Source organism: Triturus cristatus, chromosome 2_2, assembly GCF_964204655.1.
Source record: "Triturus cristatus chromosome 2_2, aTriCri1.1, whole genome shotgun sequence".
Lineage (NCBI taxonomy): Eukaryota > Metazoa > Chordata > Amphibia > Caudata > Salamandridae > Triturus > Triturus cristatus.
Genome location: NC_140582.1, coordinates 701,322,617 through 701,345,028, shown reverse-complemented (window position 1 = coordinate 701,345,028; position 22,412 = coordinate 701,322,617). Strand labels below are relative to the sequence as shown.

The window sequence follows — 22,412 nt, the reverse complement described above, 5'->3', positions numbered from 1 at the left end:
CACACATAATGCAGGTCATATCCTTGACTGCATTTGCTCAAACTTGGACACACTTCTCGTAAAACCCCCTCAAGAATTAACCTGGTCAGATCACTGCTACATCCCTTTTGAACTCCTAGGAATTATGAAACATAGACCACGGACGAAGCCCTGCATCCCTCAGGGTGGGCCTCACTGGAAGAACCTGATAGAAAACCCGGGTTTTCTAACCAAGGCACTTGAAACTAGACCATCAGTAGTTGGGAACCCCGAGAAGGACAGTCAGTCCTTCAGGAAATGGATGGATGCTCTAGCTATGGAAAATGATAAAATAAAACCAAGGGAAAGACGTAATAAGAAGCATAGAACCTCTGCTCCTTGGTTCTCTCAAAGACTAAAGGAAGAACAGAGGAAAGTTAGAGCTTTGGAACGGACCTGGCGCACAAAATATAATACAACTGACCAGGCCAAGTACAAAATGGCCCGCCGACACTACCATGGGATGATAAAAACAGCCAAAAAGGTATTTTTTACCGATGCCATAATTAACAGTAAAAATAAACAAAAAGATATCTTTAATATTGTCAATTCTTTTATAAATCCAAAGAACATGCAAAGAGATATTCCCCCCTCGCAAACCCTATGTAATAATATCGCTGATTATTTCCACGAGAAAATACAAACGATCATCAAAGACTTCCCAGATCCCCTCCCCCTGAATGAGTTACAGAATAAAAATAATCACACAATAAGCCAGTTATCTTTCTTTCAGGAAGTCAGCCTGGAAGAATCCAAGAGACAAATTCTTAAAATCAAATCTGGTTCTCCCTTTGATCCCTGCCCCCCCTACATCCTCCACACCATGGTGGAGATCGTAAATCCGACCATTAATAATATCATTAACTCCTCACTTTCCCAGGGAGTAGTCCCGGAAGAATGGAAAGTTGCAGCAGTGAGACCCCTACAGAAAAAGCCATTACCAGACCCCTCCATTCTCACCAATCTACGACCAATCTCACTACTCCCTACCTTCTGTAAACTTACAGAAAAGGAAGTAAATAAACAGCTCACTTCTTTTTTAGAGGCAAATAACATCTGGCACCCGAACCAAGCTGGTTTCAGAGCAAAACATTCGACTGAATCGGCTCTAAATTTCTCCGTGGAAACACTTAGAACAGCACTAGACCAGGGAAAAAAAGCTGTCCTCATACTTTTAGACCTATCCGCGGCCTTCGACACGGTGTCTCATACCATCTTGATAGACCGATTAACCGCGGCAGGAATAACGGGCAAGGTACTGAGCTGGCTAAAGAGTTTTTTGACAAACAGACGACAAGTGGTCACCTTGGGCCAATTTAGATCAGCAGAAATCCCACTGAACTCAGGTGTGCCACAGGGCTCGTGTTTGAGTCCGACACTTTTCAATGTATATATGGCTCCCCTGATTGCCCTCATATCATCCTTCGGCATAGCTACCATCGCATATGCAGATGATACACAACTCATCTTAGTGATGGAGGATGAATCCAGCCAAGCAGAAGCTAGACTTCAGAACTGTATGAAGGCTACTTTCCACTGGATGAGCACAAATCATCTTAAATGCAATTCAGGGAAAACTGAGATTCTACCTGTTGGAAAAAACAACTCCTTCAACCCAACTCTATGGTGGCCAGAAGACGCCACAGTCCCTCCCAATACAGCAAATGCAGTCCGTAATCTGGGAATAAAATTTGACCCTTCTCTGAGCTTTAAACAACAAGCAAATGCCGTGGCAGGGATCTGCTTCGGCATAATAAAGGGACTTAGGAAATTTTTCGATCTGATCCCTCTTGCAGCAAGAAAGACGGTGGCGGTTGCCCTCATTACTTCCCGCATTGACTACTGCAATAGTATATATGCGGGAACAAATAGGACAGTATGCCATAAACTGCAAATTGTACAACATGCAGCGGCCAGATTAGTGTTGGGTTGGAAAAGAAGGACCTCAGCTTCAACAGCTCTGAACATACTGCACTGGCTGCCAATACATAAAAGGGTGCTGTTTAAAATCCTGCTAATTACCTTTAGGGCATTTAACAAAACAGGACCCAAATACATTGAAAACATGTTCCAACACTATGCCCCTGCACGATGTTTGAGATCTCAAAGTGAGAATCTTCTCACTATCCCTAAGTTCAGACTTAAAACCAAAGGAGGCAAGGCCCTGGCAGTTTTGGGGTCCAAAGCCTGGAACTCTCTGCCGTCTTCCCTTCGGCAAATTTCCACAGAAATTTCTTTCAGAAACACCCTCAAAACTTGGATTTATACTTTATCCGACACACAATGTAAAAATCTGATATAACACTCCATCTCCGAAACATCATAAGAATCTTTTCATCTGATCCTTTTTTTTCTTACTCAGAAGCGCAAAGATGCTCCATGGAGTGCAACCAGCGCTATACAAAACCTAATTACATTACATTACATTCGCAAATTTCTGATGCTAAAAACGAACCCATCCGCAGAGCCTTATCTTCTGGGGTCACTGTCCACATACAAGCGGTTTTTATTGTCCAGGTTTTGTCAGGATTTGTTCCATCTGTTACGTGCTGTGCCAAAAGGTTGTAGTAGAGGACAGGTGTTAGCACCCTGCGGCTGCGACGGTGTGTCGCCGCAGGATTTGCTACACTTTATGCTATTTTGTAATTTTTATGAGGTACCTCGGAGATATTTTTTATTCCCCCTTTTAAAGAAGCTGAATTTTAACCAGGTTCGCCCAGCGCTTTTGTACCTACACTTGCTGAAGGCAGACTGCATCTTTTTCATCGTGGGCTACTTGAAATCTACGGTGCGAACTAGGGCTTGCCTGGAAATTTAGTATCCTCACTTGGCAGTTGGCACCCCCTCTTCAAATGTCCAGTATATGAATCATATTCATGGGGCCATCTTTTATCCTTTTTTATTTATATGAATTGTATGTAATTTTATCGTCTTTTGTTTTTAAGGAGATTTTGATGTCTTGGAACTTTTATGGTTTTCTACATACGAAACTGAATAAAGTTGTTTTTGATTGATTGATTGAATGCTGAAAAAAACTGGGATAGTAGTAATGAAGGGAAATACGCAACTCTGGACTCAACAATATTGGCCACAAGAGATAGAACCTTTGTCTAAATCCAAGAAATCTGCAAAAAGCCTAGGAGTAACCATTGAGAATTTGCTATCCTGGGTTTCCTAGCCCATCCCGAAATAATGGAGCTCTCTACACCCTGACCTTCACTTCTCTGACTTTCTCTGCATAATTAGCACGATGAAAACACTAAGGTTTACAAGGACTTTAGAAAATACACTTACATACATTGAATAGGCAATAAGAAATGAAGGATTCCCTTTCCTGACCATGCTAATACATGGTTTTACAGAATAGTCACTGGTTAGGCAATTTTCTAGATTTTCAGATTGCCCAACTCTCGGTAACTCCAGGATGGTGTTAGCTAGGAGTTTGTTGTTTCAATTTGTGTCCCCATCAAATAGGGTGGACTCTAAGATAATTTAAATGCATTGTTAAGCACTTTATTAAAATAATGGAAATGATGCTGTTGGTTAACACAGCATAGTGGTGTCATCCCACTTTTAGGAAAGCAAGGAAAAAAAACATTCAATTAGGGTTTAGTGTCCTATGTCACACTAGCAAAACCTTTGAAAAACGATAAAGTGGCACATAACACCTCTTAAAATTCTGATAAAACGTGAACCGTCTGAAACGATAACCAGAAAAAAGTTAGACAGCAACAATACATGTAGTAAGTAAGGTCGCCCATCCATTTCACTTCCAGATGAGCTTCAGTTTCAAAGTGCATTCACAAGGAAACAATCACCAGTGTTACAGTGCAAATTAAATTATTTCAAGAACTACTGCCTGCAAAGAAACGTTGAACGCTGTGTTATTCCAGTTTAAAAAACCAAGCACTCCAGGTTTGTATACATTGTACATGACTAAGGGCCTTAGTTAGAGTTTGACCGACACGGTACTCTGTCACAAACACGGAGGATGTTCTTATCGCTGTATTACAAGTGCCACTCCCCCTAATACAGTTGTAATTTGGTGGATGGCACATTCAACATGTTTGGGACAGATGCATACCAAACTTAATATAAGGCCCTAACTCAATGGCTCTTAACCTGTGTCCTGGGACCCCTGGCTGTCCGTGACACCTACTCAGCGGTCCATGACTGCTTAGAAAAGAAAATATTAACATATTAATAAAGACTATACAACTAGAAAAGCACAATGTATAATTGAACATCTTTAAACGTTCTGTAATTGTGAGTGAATTTAAAATTGGAGGTTAAAAAGTAAGTTGGTATCCTCAGATTGATTCACGGGAACAGTGCAACTGCATAAAAAAAATAACAAAATAAAAGAGTGTGGCCTCAATTGAATTTAGAAAATCTCCAACCTTTCCATTAAAATGTTATCTTTTTTTAATATTTGTTTGTGAATTAAATAACAAATCTAATCATTTGTGTATTTGTTTGGTGAATACTTCTTTCTGTAATTTTGTATATTGTTTTACGGTTCACATAATCAAAATTGTTTAGGTCTGTGTCCCTTGATTACTTTGACAATTCAGTGGGGGTCCCAGTGTTTCATTAATGATTCAGTAGGGGTGCCCAGATTCCAGTAATAATTAAGTGGGGGTCCACAGAAGTCAAAAGGATAAGAACCACTACCCTAACTGATAATAATATGCAACCTGGTACAGTGCATCCACTCTCAAAGTCACACATACAATCTTCAGATGACATAAAAAATTAGCTTTTCAGAGAATAAAGTAACAAAAATTGCTAGACTTTTTTTCCATACAGAAAAAAAGTTTGAATTGAAACCAATAGCGTGGGGAGACATGCAATTGGTTTCCCTGCCTATATTCCTCAGAGAGGTTTCCTTGTCTAAAAATCATAAATCCCATTTACAGCTTCGAGAGCAGAGTTACAAAACATATCAATATAATATTGTAGTCCAACCTGCACACCTCTCAACTTTGTAAATCTTCACGGATGGGACGGTGCTGTCACTTAAGGAAAGTTCACAAGACTTTCCAAGAAATGTGATTACATTAAATTCTATACATGCAAAGAAGGGTGTGCATAGCTTCCACACTAACTTGGTGAACTCGAAGCATAATTTACAACGAAGGTTACCACAACTAACCAGCTGGATTGTCAATCTGCAGGCAAATACACTCTGCATTCTTGTAGTGTTTTCAAGCACAGTTGGTCCAACTGGTTCAGTTAGTTTTGGAAAGGATCCTGGACACTATGAAACAAGTGGTGAAGATCAACAATCCACCTGATCCACACCAGGCTGGTGACACTAGACACCTAAAAAGCAAGGTTAATGTACGTTCTTTACAAAGGTCCGGGCAGAAATTCCAGAAAACAGATGCTGACAAAAAAAATATGAATCCGGAAGAATTCCATTATCCACTCTTTTTAAATCCACATCGAATGAGTGGTTAGCATTCCAGATGGAACAAACAGTACTGTGCATCACACCTACTAGTAGTATGAAGACAGCCTACTGAGTAATTTTGTGAACCAGTGCATGGGACACAGAGGTAGGACCCGTGAGTTGCATGGCAGAACACTGAACAAAAAGATGCCTCATTAGCATAAAGGTATAGATTAAGGTATAGATTAGGGTTACTGGTGGAGTGGTTTGGAAAGGAAAGGTAAAAATGCAAAGTTTCAGCTGGACTATCCAGGTAATCTCAGACGAACACAGATGGAGGGTTTGATGGATAGGAAAATAAAATAATCAAAGTATAATCAAATGTGCTACAGCGAAGAAAAATGAAGTGCCAGGATTAACTGAAAGATGAATATGGCCTAACCAGCAAAGACCATTTTAACTACCCTTCATCTCCAACATGTGTTACACTAGAGAACACCAGAGTTTAGCTTAGTTCACCAAACCCCTGCAGCTCTCCAGCAACATCTGTATATATCGTGCATATAAGAGAACAATCAATGCATAACAGTATGTATTACTTAAAATAAAGCTAATGAGGACGACCGCATCAGGTTTGCTACCACATACGAACCACACACATCAATAACATCATCTGAAAAACTGGTGCATATTGAAAGTTGGGCAGTGGTTAATTTGTAAAACAATAAGTGCCAGGGCTCTCGTCAGGAGGCATCTTGCACCAGCCTATTTCTCCTGTTAGAGCCGCCTAAAACAGAGCCAACTACTAACCATGAAAGTGTGGCGAGGATGTGGCATAATTGCCAGAGCTGCCGGCCATGGAGCTGGGGAACCAGGTTCGAGTCTCGCCATTGGCTCAACATCCTGTGATTGTTGACAAATCCCTTAATCTCCCCATATTTACCATAAAGGAATGTGTCTTGAACTGGTGCTCATTAAAAGCACTGGTGTTGATGATAAAGTGCCCGTGCTGAGCACCAGAAACCACTGGCACAAATTAAGCACTAAAGTTGGGAACAGAACCAAGCCAAAACTCCAGTTTGCATTTAAATGATCCAGTAATCCAAACTATTGGCAAGGTCATTCCACTCCCTTCTCTAGCCCCCAGCCACCACAAGTCCTATTGGCTCTACCACCACCAAAGTGACACACAACCTGTGGAAATTTCAGTATAACTCATTCAACAATAGCAAACAAAGAAGTTACCTTGAAATGGTACACAGTGGACACACAACAGTTTTGTCAAAGATAGGAGTGAGCATACCACTGGTATTCGTAGGTATGATGACTTGTAAAGATAAGCTAAGGTTCCAAGAACATACAAGTACCATTAAAAACAAGAAAGGCACTACCAAGCTAGTCTTCCCCTTCACTGAAGTCAAACACAAACCACCAGACTTAACATGAGCTCTATAGAAACATGTTTCTCCGACCCATTACTGGGAAGAGGAACTGTCACTTTAAAAAGATGCAAGATTGATTTTTCCAACAATCTACCAACAAAGATGGCTTCAATGATGGTGTGGTACAGAATGCCGTCCTGCAAAAACGTAGGTGCTGTGGTTAAATTAAACAACATCCAGTTATTTCCCTCTGCTGGAATCCCTGCCTACCACATCATCCTTGATGGATCCAGTACTACATGGTAAGCAACTAAAAAAGAAACAAATTTGCTCTATAGAACTACAAGCATAGGATTTTTACAAAAAGGCATTCTAGCCGCCAACGGCTATGTGCTAAGTCTTTCATTCCAGCCAGTTTGTGAGGACAATTTTTATACTCTTTCTATATGGTGCCCACGAGCCCAGCTCTATTGTGACATGTACACTTCAGCGACTTGACGACACTTATACGTCATTTTCCCTAGACAAAGGGCTCCCAACCTTGGGTGCCGGCACCCCAGAGACTGCGAGATGGCATTTCAGGGGGTGCGACAAAGAGGGAAAGTATGTACTGTATTCCTAACAGGAATCCGGCAAGAATTTAGTAGGGGGTGTGAACATTAATCAAACATTTCCGAGGGGTGAGGGGTATTGACAAGGTTTTGAACCCCTGCACTAGACTGGCCCGGGCTAATAAGATGTCCTGGTACTTACAGCACTATGGAGTCAGTGAACTTTAGAATGTGATCAGGAGAATATTCCCTGGAAGGACAGGTAAAGTGCATGGGCATCTCGAAGCGTCTCTGTTAGGTGCACTTTATCGTTTCAGTGTTATTTCAGTGGAATCTGAAGGACGCCATGACCCTGTGTTTATGTGTGAGATTGTAATTGCCTTCGTAGTCTCTTCTGCCAGCACATTTGACAAACACACCCTTTCATCAATAAAGAACTGTTGGAAAGGATATGGAGGTGTGCAGGGTAGTGCAAGAGTAGTGGGGCTGTAGCTAATCTATTGCAGGATGTTTGGGTAACAATTTTCCAGGATTCATAAGCTTACAGGTTCCTTAAGGAACAAATGTTGTAGGGTGTCGACGTTTCGACAGTATACCAGTAACGCTGTAATTTAAAGGCTAAAAAAAAAAAAAACAGCAATGCGAGTGATTGGAAAGCAATACCTATTAACAGTTTATCATTTTCTAAATATTTTGTAAGAAACCTTAAAGTTAGGTCCGCTAGCAAACATACCTACCTTAAACAAAGTAGAACCATCCAACATTGTGGCCATGAGTTGAACTACTGAACTTAAGCTCAGATAGTATTTTTGTTCGTACACACTTGATTCTTTTGATAGAATAAATGGAAAACTTAATTGCAAATACACCGGGAAAGTGCCCAATATGCTGGATATAAAATTGCTAATGAGAGTAACATCAACATCAATAGATAAATGCTTCCACTTAATAAAAACATGACAGATTCAGCACCTACAACAGGAAATATATTGCAGTAAGAATGTAAAAATAATGCAATTGTGGGTTAGAAGAAGCACAAATGTCACACTAAATAAATGATCTAATTATTTAGATATTTGGCATTTTCAAAGCACAGTGATGTAGAGTTTTTTTTTATTTAAACACACTGCGGGGGGCGGAGTTTGACACCACGGTGCATGGCAGCTCATGCTGAGCCTCTGAAGAGGATGGTATGGTTTTATTTGATTTCTGAAACTCCCAGACCATGTTTTTAAAAATCCTAGCTATAACCGTGGATTGGGAAGCATATTAACTCCCGACACAGATGGCTATCTTTTGATAGTGCATCTCGTTGCTGTGCTCTCAGCGTGTGGAGCGCGCGTCCATTTTGGGAGACTCCTCATCTGGCCAGACGGAGGAATCAACATCTTCAGTTTTCGGCTCCTGGGTCAGCTGCCAGGTCGGACACAATCTTCTCACTTTTCTGTAATTTTCCTTTTTTTTTTTACTTAGATGATCACAAGACCGAGCTGCTTAATTAACTCTTTCCTAACATGTGGAAGCGTATCTATATTGAATAAGAAAGCACAAACCTAAGAGGTCTCATCTATGGCTGTATTTCTTTTTTCTTCTCTCCCTCTTTTATTCCTCCATGACATTGGTGAGCAGGATTTTATTCAATAAAAGATTCCTTTTTTTTATCCCTTGGTGGTGACAGGAATTTTGAAATAGTAATTACCATTAAGTTGATCAGATTCACAACAATTGCCATCTCAAACTAGGCCTAATTAAAAGGAGCTCCTCATTAACTCATTTGCTTTTAAAGGGGCCAGTATAATCAGGAATAGAGAGAAAGGAGCAACGAGGGATACTATCATCATAGAGTTTTTCTTCCCCTTTTACATTCTCCTCCCACCTCTCGATGTCAAAGTTTAAGCATGCCAGACATTGATCATACTCCGAAGCCTTATTAACCAACCCCAAAGACAACAAACCATCAACTGCTATGGCAAACAGACAGGATATCCCTCCGTCAGCTATGGATAATCTTCTCAAGGAATTGTTGGACATTAAAAACTTGATCACCTCAGTAAATAATGCAGCATCTGCTACTACTATGGAAGTGTAATCTTTATGGTGCGAAGTCAACCAATTCCAATCATGCATGCGACTTATGGATGACATGTCACAGAAGTTGAATCGAAACTTGATACAGTCCCCTAACATAGTCAAGATAGTTGGTACCTTCAACAAAAAAAACATTGATTTGGAAGATCCAAGCAGAAGAGGCAATATCAAAATTACTGGAATGCCGGAACATTTAGAGAAGGATGATATTTTTCAATTCCTCACTAATCTGATTCCCACATTGATGGAAATCATTTTCTCACCCCAATTTGAATTTCAAGGTGCCCATAGAGTATGCTCACAGAACTCTACTTGTACTCAACAACGTCATGTCCTGGCTGGCTGCTTATATCATCAACAAGCATGTTAAATCATTGCAGAAACAAGAAAACATGGACCATAACTATACGACAAAACTCAGATTATCATTACTGAAGAAATTTCTGCTACAGTCATTCTCAAGAAGAAGCAGTTTTTAGCTCTACGACCTAGGTTAAAGACGAGAGAAAGCAAATATGGACTGCTAGAACCATCCACAATGCTCGTAACTTACCAAGGAATATTTAGACCTGCACAAATTGAAAGATTTTTTAAATGACTTGGATGGCAATGAACTAATGATGGAATATTAAGATTCATACCTGCCAACCACCCTCAAACGAAGCAGTGAAGTTGCTTCAGATCTGGATAAACGTGACAAATGGAAAACTGTGACTCAGAAATGGTCCCCTGGCAGCAAACATAAAGCTTTAAGTTGTCGACTCCAAAAGATAAATCTAGATCACCTTTGAAAACTTAATAAGAGACACTCTTAGAACCTGATTGTCGTAATACAAAGGCATGTTATTTATCACTTATGTGATTTCTCTATTTTCTTTTATTCTCTATCTTTTTCTGCACTATTATAGATTCATAATATTGTATTCAGTTATGTATAGTATTGTTAAAATGCTTTTCCCCTTTTATATTTGTTGTGACACGACTTACCAAGATATTGTATGCTGATATTATCTTGATATTAGGATTCTGTCTACAATCAGTATTTAGTATGCCCACAAAATATTGTTATTTAGGCCTTTCAAGTGTGGTGGCCTTGCCTATCCCTAATCCCACTTGGCCTCTGTTATGAACCCCCCCCCCCCCCCCACAAAATGCATTTAAAAGTTATTAGTAGATTATACAACATTGTTGGAACTATTTGTGTTGGACACGTGACTAGAACACAGTACTTGTATACATTCTACCCATACCCACAAAAACAATAGAAAAACTTCATACTGCTTTGGTGAACTACTTTACATTTAGAGATGACTGTCTCACAATAATATAAAACCCCATGTCTATAATTAAGACTATATCAAAAGTCACATACATTCTTCTTTCATTTATAAGTTATAAAAACGTTCATCCTACCTTCTGAAGTTAACACCTTTTGTCAGCACTACGCAAACATCTCATAGGAGACTGTTTAAAGTAGTATCTTTGAAATGTTGATGGCTAAACACATTTTATTAAAAGGGAAAAAAATGCTTACCTATATTGGTCACAACAAACCCAGTACTGCATTGTAGAAAGAAACACATCTTACCCCACAGGAGAGTGAGAAATTAAAACGAGATTGGGCGATTCAGGTCATACACATGATTATCACGACCACTACTAGGCCTAAATAACCAACACCACAATGCAAACGTGGAGTAGCCATTCTTAATAATAAGGACCTGCCCTGTAAAATATTACAAACATGGGAAGATATTGACAGGAAATACATCCTTGCTAAACTTCATATAAGCAATATCTTTTCAATTGTAGGTTCCATATATGCACCTGCAGACTCAAAAACGGTCTTTATATCACAACTTAGTAGACTAAACTTCTTTTGGCTCCTTCAAAGTCATAATTGGAGGAGACTGGACTATTTCCAATGACCCGTTTACTGATTAATTGGGCAGAATTTATACATATCATAACAGAGACAGACATATTCTTATAGATTTCATACTGGGTCATGCCTTACAAGAGCCTTGGAGATTGCTGCTTCCCAATGCCCATCATGCCCACACAGTATGTATGAGAATCAACTACTTTTTAGTCTCCCCTTCGTTTTTACAATTAGTAACTAACACAAATATCATCTCCTATAGTACAGCTGATCATGATCTTACAGATATCCAAATAGATCTGGGACTCTCACTACCCTTAAAACCCAATGGAGGCTGAATTTGACATTTTACAAGAAACCACAGGCAAAACATCAACTAGGTTTATATGTTGAATGATTTAGAAAGGACAATGAACATTCGGTTACTAGTGCCCACAAGTTATGGGGAGCCGGTAAACAGTGTTACACGGCTTGATTACGAAGGATGCAGCTCTTGCAAAATAACAGGCACGTTTTTCTAGAATTTGCTTAGAAAGGGAAATCACGAATCTTACTTCTATTTCTTCTCAAACACAATTGCAGACATGTTGAGGAAATTACTTACTGTAAAATTTTCTCTTACCAGCCTTCATACCTCCCACGCTGAGAAATGTCCATTTTGCATTAGTTAGCGCCATTATGTAAGAGGACAAACAGCTGGGAGACTTAGCACACCAACTTCGCCAGCAGGAAACTTCAAGAACGATCCCCGCTACTAGAAATGAAAATGGTGACTTTCTTACTCTACCCTCAGAGATGCTTTCCCAATTTTAGAAATACTATAAACACTTTATGCATCAATAAACTGTCCAGATCAGACACCTTCATCTCTAAACTCAATATTCCTAAACTTACATCACAGCAGAGAGACGAATTGGAGGGTGCAAATTCCGATGAAGAGTTAGCTATGGCGATTGATTGTATGGCCACAGGTATAGCACCAGGGGAAGATGGATTTCCCATTGAATTTTACAAGATTACCAAAAGGTTTGCCTTTCCAATTCTGAAATCGGTCTTTAACGAAGTATTACAAACAGGATATCTATCAACCAACATTTTAAGAGCACACATCACAGTTATCCAAAAACCTGATGAAGACCCCTTAGAATGCTGTAGGTATAGGCCAATATCTTTAATATTTTGGATGTTAAAATCCTGTGGCAGCTGAGAAAGGAAACAGAAGAAAAATTCCTCCTGTTGCGGAAAAAGCCTTTGAACAAGTAGAATGGGGTTATTTGTTCCACACTATGGAGAGGCTGGGATTCGGTAGAAATGTTATCACATCAACTAAAGGAATGTATCCCTCGCCTACAGCGGCTGTTACATGTAGGGGATTCACATCTCCTTATTTTAAAATCCATCGTGGTACCAGACAAGGTTCCCCTTTATCGCCTTTGCTGTTCCTTTTGGCTCTCAAACCACTATCCATAGCCATACGGAATAAAACCAATATTAAAGATTTTCACACTACTGCAGGTGAAATAAAAGCCTTCTATTATGCAGATTATATTATCATGACTCTCACAACCAACGCTCTCCGCAAATTCATGAATATCTCAATTGATCACCTTCTCAAAATTCTCTGGCTATAAGATCAATTGGACTAAATACGAGGCACTACTATTGACCCCTACAACTACTTCTGCTTCCCTTAGGAAACCTCCCCTTTAAGAGGCTCCAATAGAGGTTGAAATACTTAGAAATACTTATTAATCAAGGACTAATAGGCATTATTATGGATAACTTAAACCCACTAGTTGAATAAATCAAACAAGTCTTCCAGCGCTGGTAGTCTTTGAATCTATCGCTTTCAGAAAGTGTACGGATCATAACAAGCATTGGCAAAGCCAATAGGTCTAGCCTATGCAAGAGTTATTGGTTTTGCCAATATGTATTAGCAATGTTGTACACCAGAATGGCTACTGCTCAGCAAGGCTCAACGTTAGTGGGGTGAAGGAGAGTGGTGTGGAGTGTCGTAAAGTGTAGTGTTATGGAGTGGTCTACAGTAGAATTGAGTGGAGAGGAATGAAGTGGAGTGTCATGGAGTGTTGTGCAATGTCTTTGGGGGAGTGTAGTGTCGTTGAAGGAGTGAAATGTCGTGGTGTCGAAGGGTGTTGAGTTGAGTGCCGTAGAGAGGAGCACAATGTCAGAGTTGAGTAGAGTGCCGTAGAGTGTAGTGGCATAGAGTGTTGTGGAGTGGTGATAGAGTGGTGATAGAGTGGTGCAGAGGGTGTTGCGTAGAGTGAAGTGGCATAGAGTAGAGTGGAGTTGTGTGTCATAGAATAGAGTGGGGTATAGTGGCATGGAGAAGCAGAGAGGGAGTTGAGCAGAGCGTTGTAGAGTGAAGTAGTGTCTTAGAATGGCATAAAGTGGAGTAGAGTGGAGAGGCATAGGGTGGAGTAAAGTGTAAGTGGAGCAGAGTTCGATGGAGTAGAGCATCATAAAGTGGAGTGAAGTGTCAGAGTGGAGTACAGAAGCGTGGAGTACAGTGGCATAGAGTGAAGTGGCGTAAAGTACAGTGATGCAGAGAAGATAAGCGTAGAGTGCATTGGTCTTGAGTAAAGGGGTGTAGAATGCATTGGCGTAGATTGCAGTGACGCAGAGTGCAGTGGCATAAAGTAGAGTGGTACAGAGTAGATTGCAGTGGCATAGAGTGCAATGGCATAGAGTGGCATATAGTGGAGTACAGTGGCATAGAATAGATTGTTTCAGAGTAGAGTGGAGTGGAGCAGGGTATAGGTGGTGCAGGGTAGAATGCAGTAGCATAGAGTAGTAGCACAGAGTGCAGTGGTGTAGAGTAGTGTGGCATAGAGTAGAGTGGTGCAGCATTGATTGTAGTGGCGTGGAGTTGCTCAGAGTGGAGTAGAGTGGCATAGAATGCAGTGGCATAGTGTAGTCACTCAAAGAATTTTCAGAGTAGAGTGAAGTGGTGCAGAGTAGAGTGGTGCAGGGTAGGGTACAGTGGTATAAAGTAGTGGCGTACAATGCACTGGCATAGAGTGCAGTGTTTCAGAGTGGTGTGGCCTTGACTGGAGTGGTGTAGGGTGTAGTGGCGAACAATGCAGTGGTGCATAGTAGAGTGGGATAGAGTGCACTTGCAAAGTAGAAGGATGCAGACTAGAGAAACGTAGAGTGAAGTGACGTACAGTATAGTGTCAGAGTGTAATGGTGCACAGTAGATAGAGTGGCGTAGAGTGCATTGTCTTAGAGTGCAGCAGAGTGGTGCAGAGTAAAGTGAAGTGGCATAGAGCAGACTAGCATAGAGCGTATTGGCAGGGAGTGCAGTGCTGCAGAGTAGAGTCTAGTAGAGTGCATTGGTGTAGAGTGCAGTGGCATAGAGAGGTGCAGAGTAAAGTGCCAGAGTGCAATGGTGTGGATTAGAGTATAGTGGAATACAGTGCAGTGGTGCAGAGTAGATTGGCATAAAGTGCAGTGGCGCAGAGTGTATTGGTTGTGAGTAAAGTGGTGTAGAGAGCATTGGTGTAGAGTGCAGAGGCATAGAGTGCAGAGGCATATAGTACGGTGGCATATAGTGCAGTGGTGTGGAGTTGCGCAGAGTGAAATGGTGCAGAGTGGAATAGAGTGGCGTAAACTACAGTATCACAGAGTACATGGTTTCAGAGTAGAGTTAAGTGGCATAAAGTGCAGTGGTATAGAGTAGCGCGTTGAAGAGTGCAGTGTAGATTACAGTGGCTTAGAGTGGATTTGCGCAGAGTGGAGCAATGCAGAGTATAGTGGCTTAGAGTTCAGTGGTGGAGGGAGAAGTGTTGGAGAGTAGCGTGACGTAGAGTGAAGTGGCATAGAGTGGAGCGGTGCAGAGTACAGTGCAGTGGCATAGAGTGGAGTGCTATAGAGTGCAGTCATGAACAGTAGAATGTCTGAGTGCAGTGGCATTGAGTGCAGTGGCATAGAGTGCAGTGGAGTAGAGTGTGACATATAGAGTAGCATAGTGTGGAGTGGTACAGAGTAGAGTGCGGTGGCGTGGTGTGGTAAAGAGTAGAGTGAAGTAATGTGGACTATGCATGGTATGGTAGCGTACTGTCATAACAGACAACACATCTTCAGTTGAAATTACCATTAAATGTGCACTCACATACAGTTTTACTGATAAAAGTATACAGCGCACAAAAAATAACATGTAGAATAGTCATTCAACCAATGCATTGGTTTGATCATCAGCACAGTTCATTTACAGACATTTAAATTTTGTTGTGTGCTAGAAAAAAACAAAAAAACTTAACATCGAGTTTGTGGAAGAATACAGTAAACAAGATTTGGGAAACGGGATGGATGAACTCGAGCTGAACAGCCTAAAGCATATTGTCAGCAAGTAGAAAGCCAGAAAATGTGAGTTACAAAGCCAATGGTAAGCAATGGGCGGAATGCATTCCTAGGTCAATATTTCTGAATGTCCCCAAGATGTCTTTAGCAAACCAGTCAGCTGCACTGCCTGGTAGGCAGCGACCTAAAAATGAACATGATTCCAAAATGTAATTATATTTTTCGGATTGTACCACTATCACGAACTATTCCACGTTCATCTTTAAAAACAGTGGCTTCCATTATTATTTCGCATTTTGTTTGGGGGTGAGACACACCACATTGAAGAGCTCAAAATTACATTAATCTTCAGCAAAAGGGGGTCTATGTTTGCCTCATTTATAAGCTATTGGAGTGTGCAACAACTCGCTATATATATATATATATATATTTACATACACATATACACACACACACACCCACCCCTTCGGGTCACAATTGAGCAGACATTACCCAAAACCGATACGGAGCTAGCAATCTACTACACTAAACGCCCACAATTTACAAATTCTACTAACATTGTCATCTATTGATCACAATCGGCTTGGCAAAAAGCCCAAAAATGAATGCCTTAACATATCCGCATACATCTCCACGCTGGAGCAATGCACACATCGTATATAAGGGAAGTGAGTTTAATAGGCCCTTCTGGCCCAAACATAAAATAGATATGCTCAGTCAACAACACTCCTAAAAGTCATTCTTACAAATACAACAAGAATTCGGACTCCCTCCTTCACAACTCTCTAGATACAATCAAGTTACAGGTGTTCTTCCATCGACAACGATAAAAACTCACGACATAACCCCCAGATGCCCAAATGCACAATACACACAAAGAAGAACTGCAAGGGAACAGTTTCTGGATTATGCAACATCTAAATTGGATTTTCTCTCTACTGACCACTCTTCCTTATTACAACAGTGGTGATCATACAATTTTCGGAGGAGAGTTGGGACACCTTACGGGAATATTACAAGAGGTGCAGAGATTCTTAATTTACATTTACTTTTTTTAGAGCACTGCATTGCTGGCACTGGCCAGCTTCTTAAGCTAAATCTAGCCACGCTTAGCCCCGCCTCTCTCTGTTGGGGAAGCCAGTAAACAGATTGTGACATTGTTCATATATGGAGGGAACTTTCCCAAAAATATTTGTTGGTTTCTGGTTTATATTTGAATGACTGCTCTCCCATTAACTTTTCCTTATCTGCAAGTTTGTCACTTTGCTTGATCTGTCAGACGCACCTCGGCCACCCCATGCCTATACGCACTTAAAAATGGGTTTCCACGGCCATTGGTCTCGGTTTCTTTAACATAGATATACTCCAGGCAACTCAATCCTGGCTTGAGGATATGTACGAAGTGGCAACATTTGAGGAAATGATTTATAACCAAAATGACAACTTGTAACAATTTGATTGTATCTGGAACCCTTTTCTAGAATTAGGACAGCTTTAACATTGTTACCTCGTGTATACTTCGAATTTAACTATCCAGGAAGTTGTAGCCACCCAAGTGTTATTTTGATATATTCAAGAGATATGACGGTGATTGTTCTCATATGCAGTTGATTGACATACTTGAATGGTCTTTGATCCTCCCTTTCTTTGTTCAATTTTTCATCAAATGTATCATCTGTATTTCCTGTACAATTGTTTTCATGTGCTGAACATATCCTGTTATATTTGCAATAAAAAAAACTGGGGGAAATAAAAATAAACACACTGCGTCGTAGAGGGGCTGATACATTGTTTCAAATGTAAGACACACTTGTATAAACATTGCACAGAACAGTGGCAAAGGCGTCCCACGTGTTCTTATAACTATGAACGGGGGCTGGCGGGGACCGAGCGTGAGAGGTGCCGTTAACCAAACAAGAACACGGTGACTTCCGGGGTTCGGGCGGCCTTACCCCGGACGAGACCTCCTTCCCGCAGCTCTCTTCCATGACCCCAGATTTGGAAATACTCGAATCCTGTCCGGTAAAGTTTGTGCAGCGTGACCTTGTGTTCATTTCAGTAGGGGTGAAAATGACTCTTTACTTGTACCCAAGACATGGTTCGTTCCAAAGTTACACATTGTGTCGATTGAAATAATGTCCGAGCGTGATATGAACCTGCTGCCGTGCACCATTGCCAGTCTTTAAAAAAAAATGTTTTGAATGCTCTTGATCGCGTCACGGGGCATTCCGGGGTATCCCCACTGCTGGGGGAATATATGGACTGCAACGGCTGGGCGTTAAACACGGGAATAATAGTAACCCAATGGTAAGTCAACCAACGGTGTGGCATGTATTCAACGTGGCTACATCGCTTTGCTCTCCCTCGTAAAGTTCAGTCTGTTATTAAACAATGCATGTCTTCACAGGGGCGGTGTCCTTCTACACGGCGGCGCAAAAATGCAGATCTTTCAAACTATTTATAGTTGAATGTGGTCATGCTCACTTACAAAACAACACGCGCAATAGCCAAGCGTTCCGGTCTCTCGCCGCGGCCAAATATCCGAGCCCGAGCCCTTGTGGGTATCCGTGACGCGTCGCAGATGTAATTTCCCTGTTTGTAGAACCAACAACAACATGCGTAGCTTTCTGATCGGGTGACGGCCCAGCCGCGTTTCACTCCTCCCCCTCCCCATTTAACCGGAGAATGTGACGCCCCCTAAGTTACCATACCGCACAGACATCGATATACTTTAGCAGAGTGAATTGGACACCCCCGAAGCGTATGGGGTCCTCTGCGCCAGGTGGGTTACACCCCCTGGCACAATAACGGTCCCTTCCATTGCAGGCTGCGCTGATCTCAGTCCCCTGTCCCGCTGAACGTCCACGGACAAGGAAAAGCGCGTCTTTTAAGAGCCACCTCAATGGTGGCAGTCCTGCAGCTTCTCCGACAGGAAAGTTATGATTTAAGGAGCGCGTTCTTCCTAGAGAACTTCTTATCGATTCAGAAATAACACGGGCCGCCTACGAGTTACTCCCTCTTCTCTGCGTTTCAGACACTCATTCCCTCCAAACAGTCTGGGCGTCCCTCGGCCCTCCCCTTTCCCAAACTGGGCTCGTGCGCGGATACGTTAGCGTCCTCCTACCCCCTTCCCTCCCTTTTCGGCCTCTCTGTATCCGTTAAACCCCTCCTACTAAGGTCTACAAATGAAGGGGGGTTCGTAGTTCCCTCCCTCGGGGCCCCTTTGCTTTTATTTGGCAGAGAGCGACGCCGTGTTTTGTCTCCGCTCCCTCCGTCATGTGTTCTCTTTTTACGCACGGTTGTGGCGAAGATGTAGATTCCGAACCCTTGGTCACCGGGACAACGCCGAGGCTTCCTGGACACAATACCGAAGCACGAGTACAGCACTCGTGTCTCCCCGGTCGGTAAACCTCCCCCGTTGTCTCAAAGTTGTATCTTCTGCAGCCTCGTGCAATAGCCAAGGCACCCTGAGCGGAATATAACGGGGGCACACATGGTATTCGACGCGTGTGTTCTGCCCAGTCTGTCCACCTTCTACCGCCATGCATTGACGTCACTTCATGACTAATGCTACATGCCACAGTAGTTGCGGGATTTCATGTACCTCACGGGCCTTTCGCAGGCCATAAACTGCCCCGCGGGGCGTACAGTCTGCTGCGGCCCAGCTCTATAAGTGTGTGCAGTGTGTCTGATGGTGATACCTTACTTTGTGCCCCAAACGGCGGGTGGGGCTCGCTGTAGTCTGGTCGGTGTATGCACGGGGCCTTATGTTGTGATTACACGGTGTGCTAAGCTCCCGTATGGCCTGTGCGGTATGTGCTGTGACCACACGTGCCCTGCCAGTGCATTGAAGGCCCATTTTGTCAGGTGCAGAATAGAACTGAGGTCCAGTCCCTGGGTGCCCTCTGATACAATCGGACTTGTGACTCACATGCGCTGTGCAGCATACATGTTGGGATCCATTGACTCTCTCCTATGCAGGGAATGCTCTGTGCAGTAAATGTGCTAAAAAAGCCATGTGTGATCTGTGCAGTGTGTGCTTGCGGTCTCATGTGTGGCGCGCGCTGCAGCAACAGGAGTCCAACACAGCACTTGCACTGGGGCCCCAGGTGCAGGCGACTTACAGGAGTCCAATCTGTTAGGGGCTGCGTGTGTTGGCGTCCACCGTGGCACTGTCAGGCCGCGGCCCACGTGCCCCGATGTGTATGTTCTGAAGACCCGTGTGCAGTCTAGGTGATGACTTATCGTGTCTTGGGGGTCGTAGGTTTCCTGTGCGTGTTGGGATTCCATAACATGTGATTGTTCTGTGCAATACATGTGTTAAGGTAATGTGCCTCAAGGGAGGCCCAGCCTACACAGGGCAGTGTAAGCGCAGGAAGCTGCCTAAAGGCAGGTACTGGGGCCAATGTGTTCTGTGCGGTGCATGTGCCGAAGCCCCTCTGTCTGGTGCAGAGTAAAAGCTGAAAGCCTGGTGTCCTGTGCTGTATGTTTTGCGGCCCAATGCCCCGCCCCTGCACTTTATGTGCGGATTCTCTTTAAGTGCAGGGTTGTCTTGGGGCCAGAAGTGACCTTTACGGGTCGTGCTCTTAATTTAACACGCTCATGCTGGGGCCCTTTGTAGCCTGTGCACTATGTGATGGGGACCTTATGTGTTCTGTGCAGTGTATGTGGTGAGTACCTTATACCCTGTGTACTGTAGGTGCAGTTGCTCGGGAATACGTGATTTGTATGTGCCAGTGTATTTTGTGGAAAGTATGCGATGAAGCCACATGTTTATGCAGAGTTCCTGCCTGAAGCCATGCGTATTGTCCAGGGCATGTGCGAGGGTAGCCGGCGTGCAGCTGTGCCAAAACAGTAAGTGGTTGTTACCACAGTACTTATCCTATGGCCCGACAAGCCATATCTCCAGTGCGGAGCTCGAGTGCTGGGACCACGTTTGCCGGAGCCACACGTGAACTATGCCAAGCATGTGCGGGTGTGCTGTGTGTCCTGTAAAGTGTGTGTCCTGTGGGCACGAGCACGTGCTGCAGCCCCAGGTGATACGTTGCATGCAGTATTGCGCGGGTACTGTGATGGGCCCTGTCCTGTGCAGTGACGGTGCTGTCCACTTTGCGTCATTTGCACTGCTTGTACGAACCAACTTTCCACGTCCACTGTGCCTGTACTGAGCCCCAGGTGTCATGTGAAGTGCACATGCTCGGCCTCCATGTGGGTGGTGTGGAGTGTGTCCTGGGACGCCACGTACCTTGCGCAGCGCGTGTGCCTAGCCTCCTCGTGCACTGTGCAGTCTACACGAGTTTCTCCACAGCCTGTGCAGTGACCCGTTCTGCCTTGTGCAGGGGTGGGTGGGCCTCGGTGCATTTGTTGTCCTGGCCGAGTTTCTCTGCGCTGGACCCCATGTACCCAGAGCAATAGGACCCAATAGGCCTCGTGCAATGTATGTGCCTCATGTCTCATTGACCTCCCAACCCCACCCCCTGTGCGTGTCCTATGCAGAGGACTTCTGTGTTGGGATCTTATGCGCCACATGGAGTGCATGTGCTTGGTTCACATGCCCTTCACCCCATATGTCCTTTGCAGAAAACGTATGTGCTGGGACGACATGTGCCCCATGTAGTGTATGCGCTTGGTCCCATGTATCAAATGCTGCGTGAGTGTGTCTGCTGGACACCCTGTGTTACTTGCAGTACATACAGTGAACACTTTATAACCACTTCTCCCCTGTGCATTATGCGCGCGCGCGCGCTGGACACCACGTCTAGCATGCGTTAGGACCCCATGTGGCCAGTGCAGAGTGACCGGGCACGGGCACCCTGTGTCCGCCGCCGTTTATAAGTTAGGGTCGTATGCGTGCTGGGACCCCATGTGTCAATAGCAGTGTGTGTAAGGATCCCATGTGCTGTGTGCTGGTGCATCAAGTGTCCAGTGCAGGTCACGTTCCAGAATCCCACGTTTCCGCCCCTTCCTCCCTACCCCCACCAGTACCCCTTCACCCCTCCGTCATCCCCTCTGAACACTGTAGTAAAGTGTATTTCTGCCGCTTCCTACCTATCCCTCGGGTCGATCCAGCTGGTCTGCTTGGTGTTGTGGTCAATGTAGAAAACCTTGCCGTCGAAGTCCCTCGCTTCCTCCCAGCCATCGGGTAAAGGCAGCTGTCCATTCCCCTTCCTAGGCATGATCAAGCCCCGCAAACTCCTCCATAAGTACGGAACGGGAGCGGGGTGGGGGCCGCCAAGTTTAGCGGACAAAACAAAGTAGTTCTTCCCCACCAAGGAAAAAACCGCGGAGAAAAAGTGCTACTTGAAGTATGTAAATCCTGTTTTGGGGCAAGAAACCAAAAATCCACTCGGGCTCAGTCCACCATGTCTGCCTGCGTCCCTCCTCCCGGGCTCGGGCAGCCCTGCGCCGAGAAAGCCGTCTGCATTGGGACCGGGGGAGAGCCAATAACCCTGCCTTGTTCCCAAGCAGCCCAGCCAGGGGCTCATTAGCATGAGATTAGCATGGGGCTCATCTGCATGCACATTCCTCTCTCCGACATTCCTGAGCCTTAACCCTGCCCGCGCTGTCTGCCGCGAGCACTCCTGCCGGTGACAGACACAGACCAGGAGAGCGAGGGGGAGGGGCGGCCCGGGGGCCTACGGCAGCCTTCTTGCTAAAAAGGCGCACACCCCTAACATACCCGGATGTTCTCTTCCTGGTACTAGTAAGGATTTCTACAAAAGTCAGCCGTTCCTTCAAACTTAGTTTAGCGCGCGTTTAGCATAGCACATGGCGAA

At 43.6% G+C, this 22,412-nt stretch overlaps 1 protein-coding gene across 1 annotated transcript in view; it reads right to left on the bottom strand.

Annotated features, from left to right (window-relative positions):
* The window catches only part of WWC2 (WW and C2 domain containing 2), an 851,690-nt gene extending 829,484 nt beyond the window's left edge, over nt 1-22,206 (bottom strand). Inside the window, exon 1 of the mRNA XM_085641882.1 lies at nt 21,685-22,206. Within this exon, the coding sequence (XP_085498008.1) occupies nt 21,685-21,812 (128 nt within the window). The 5' untranslated portion in view covers nt 21,813-22,206. The remainder of the gene's footprint in view (nt 1-21,684) is intronic.
* Between the last annotated feature and the right edge of the window lie 206 nt (nt 22,207-22,412).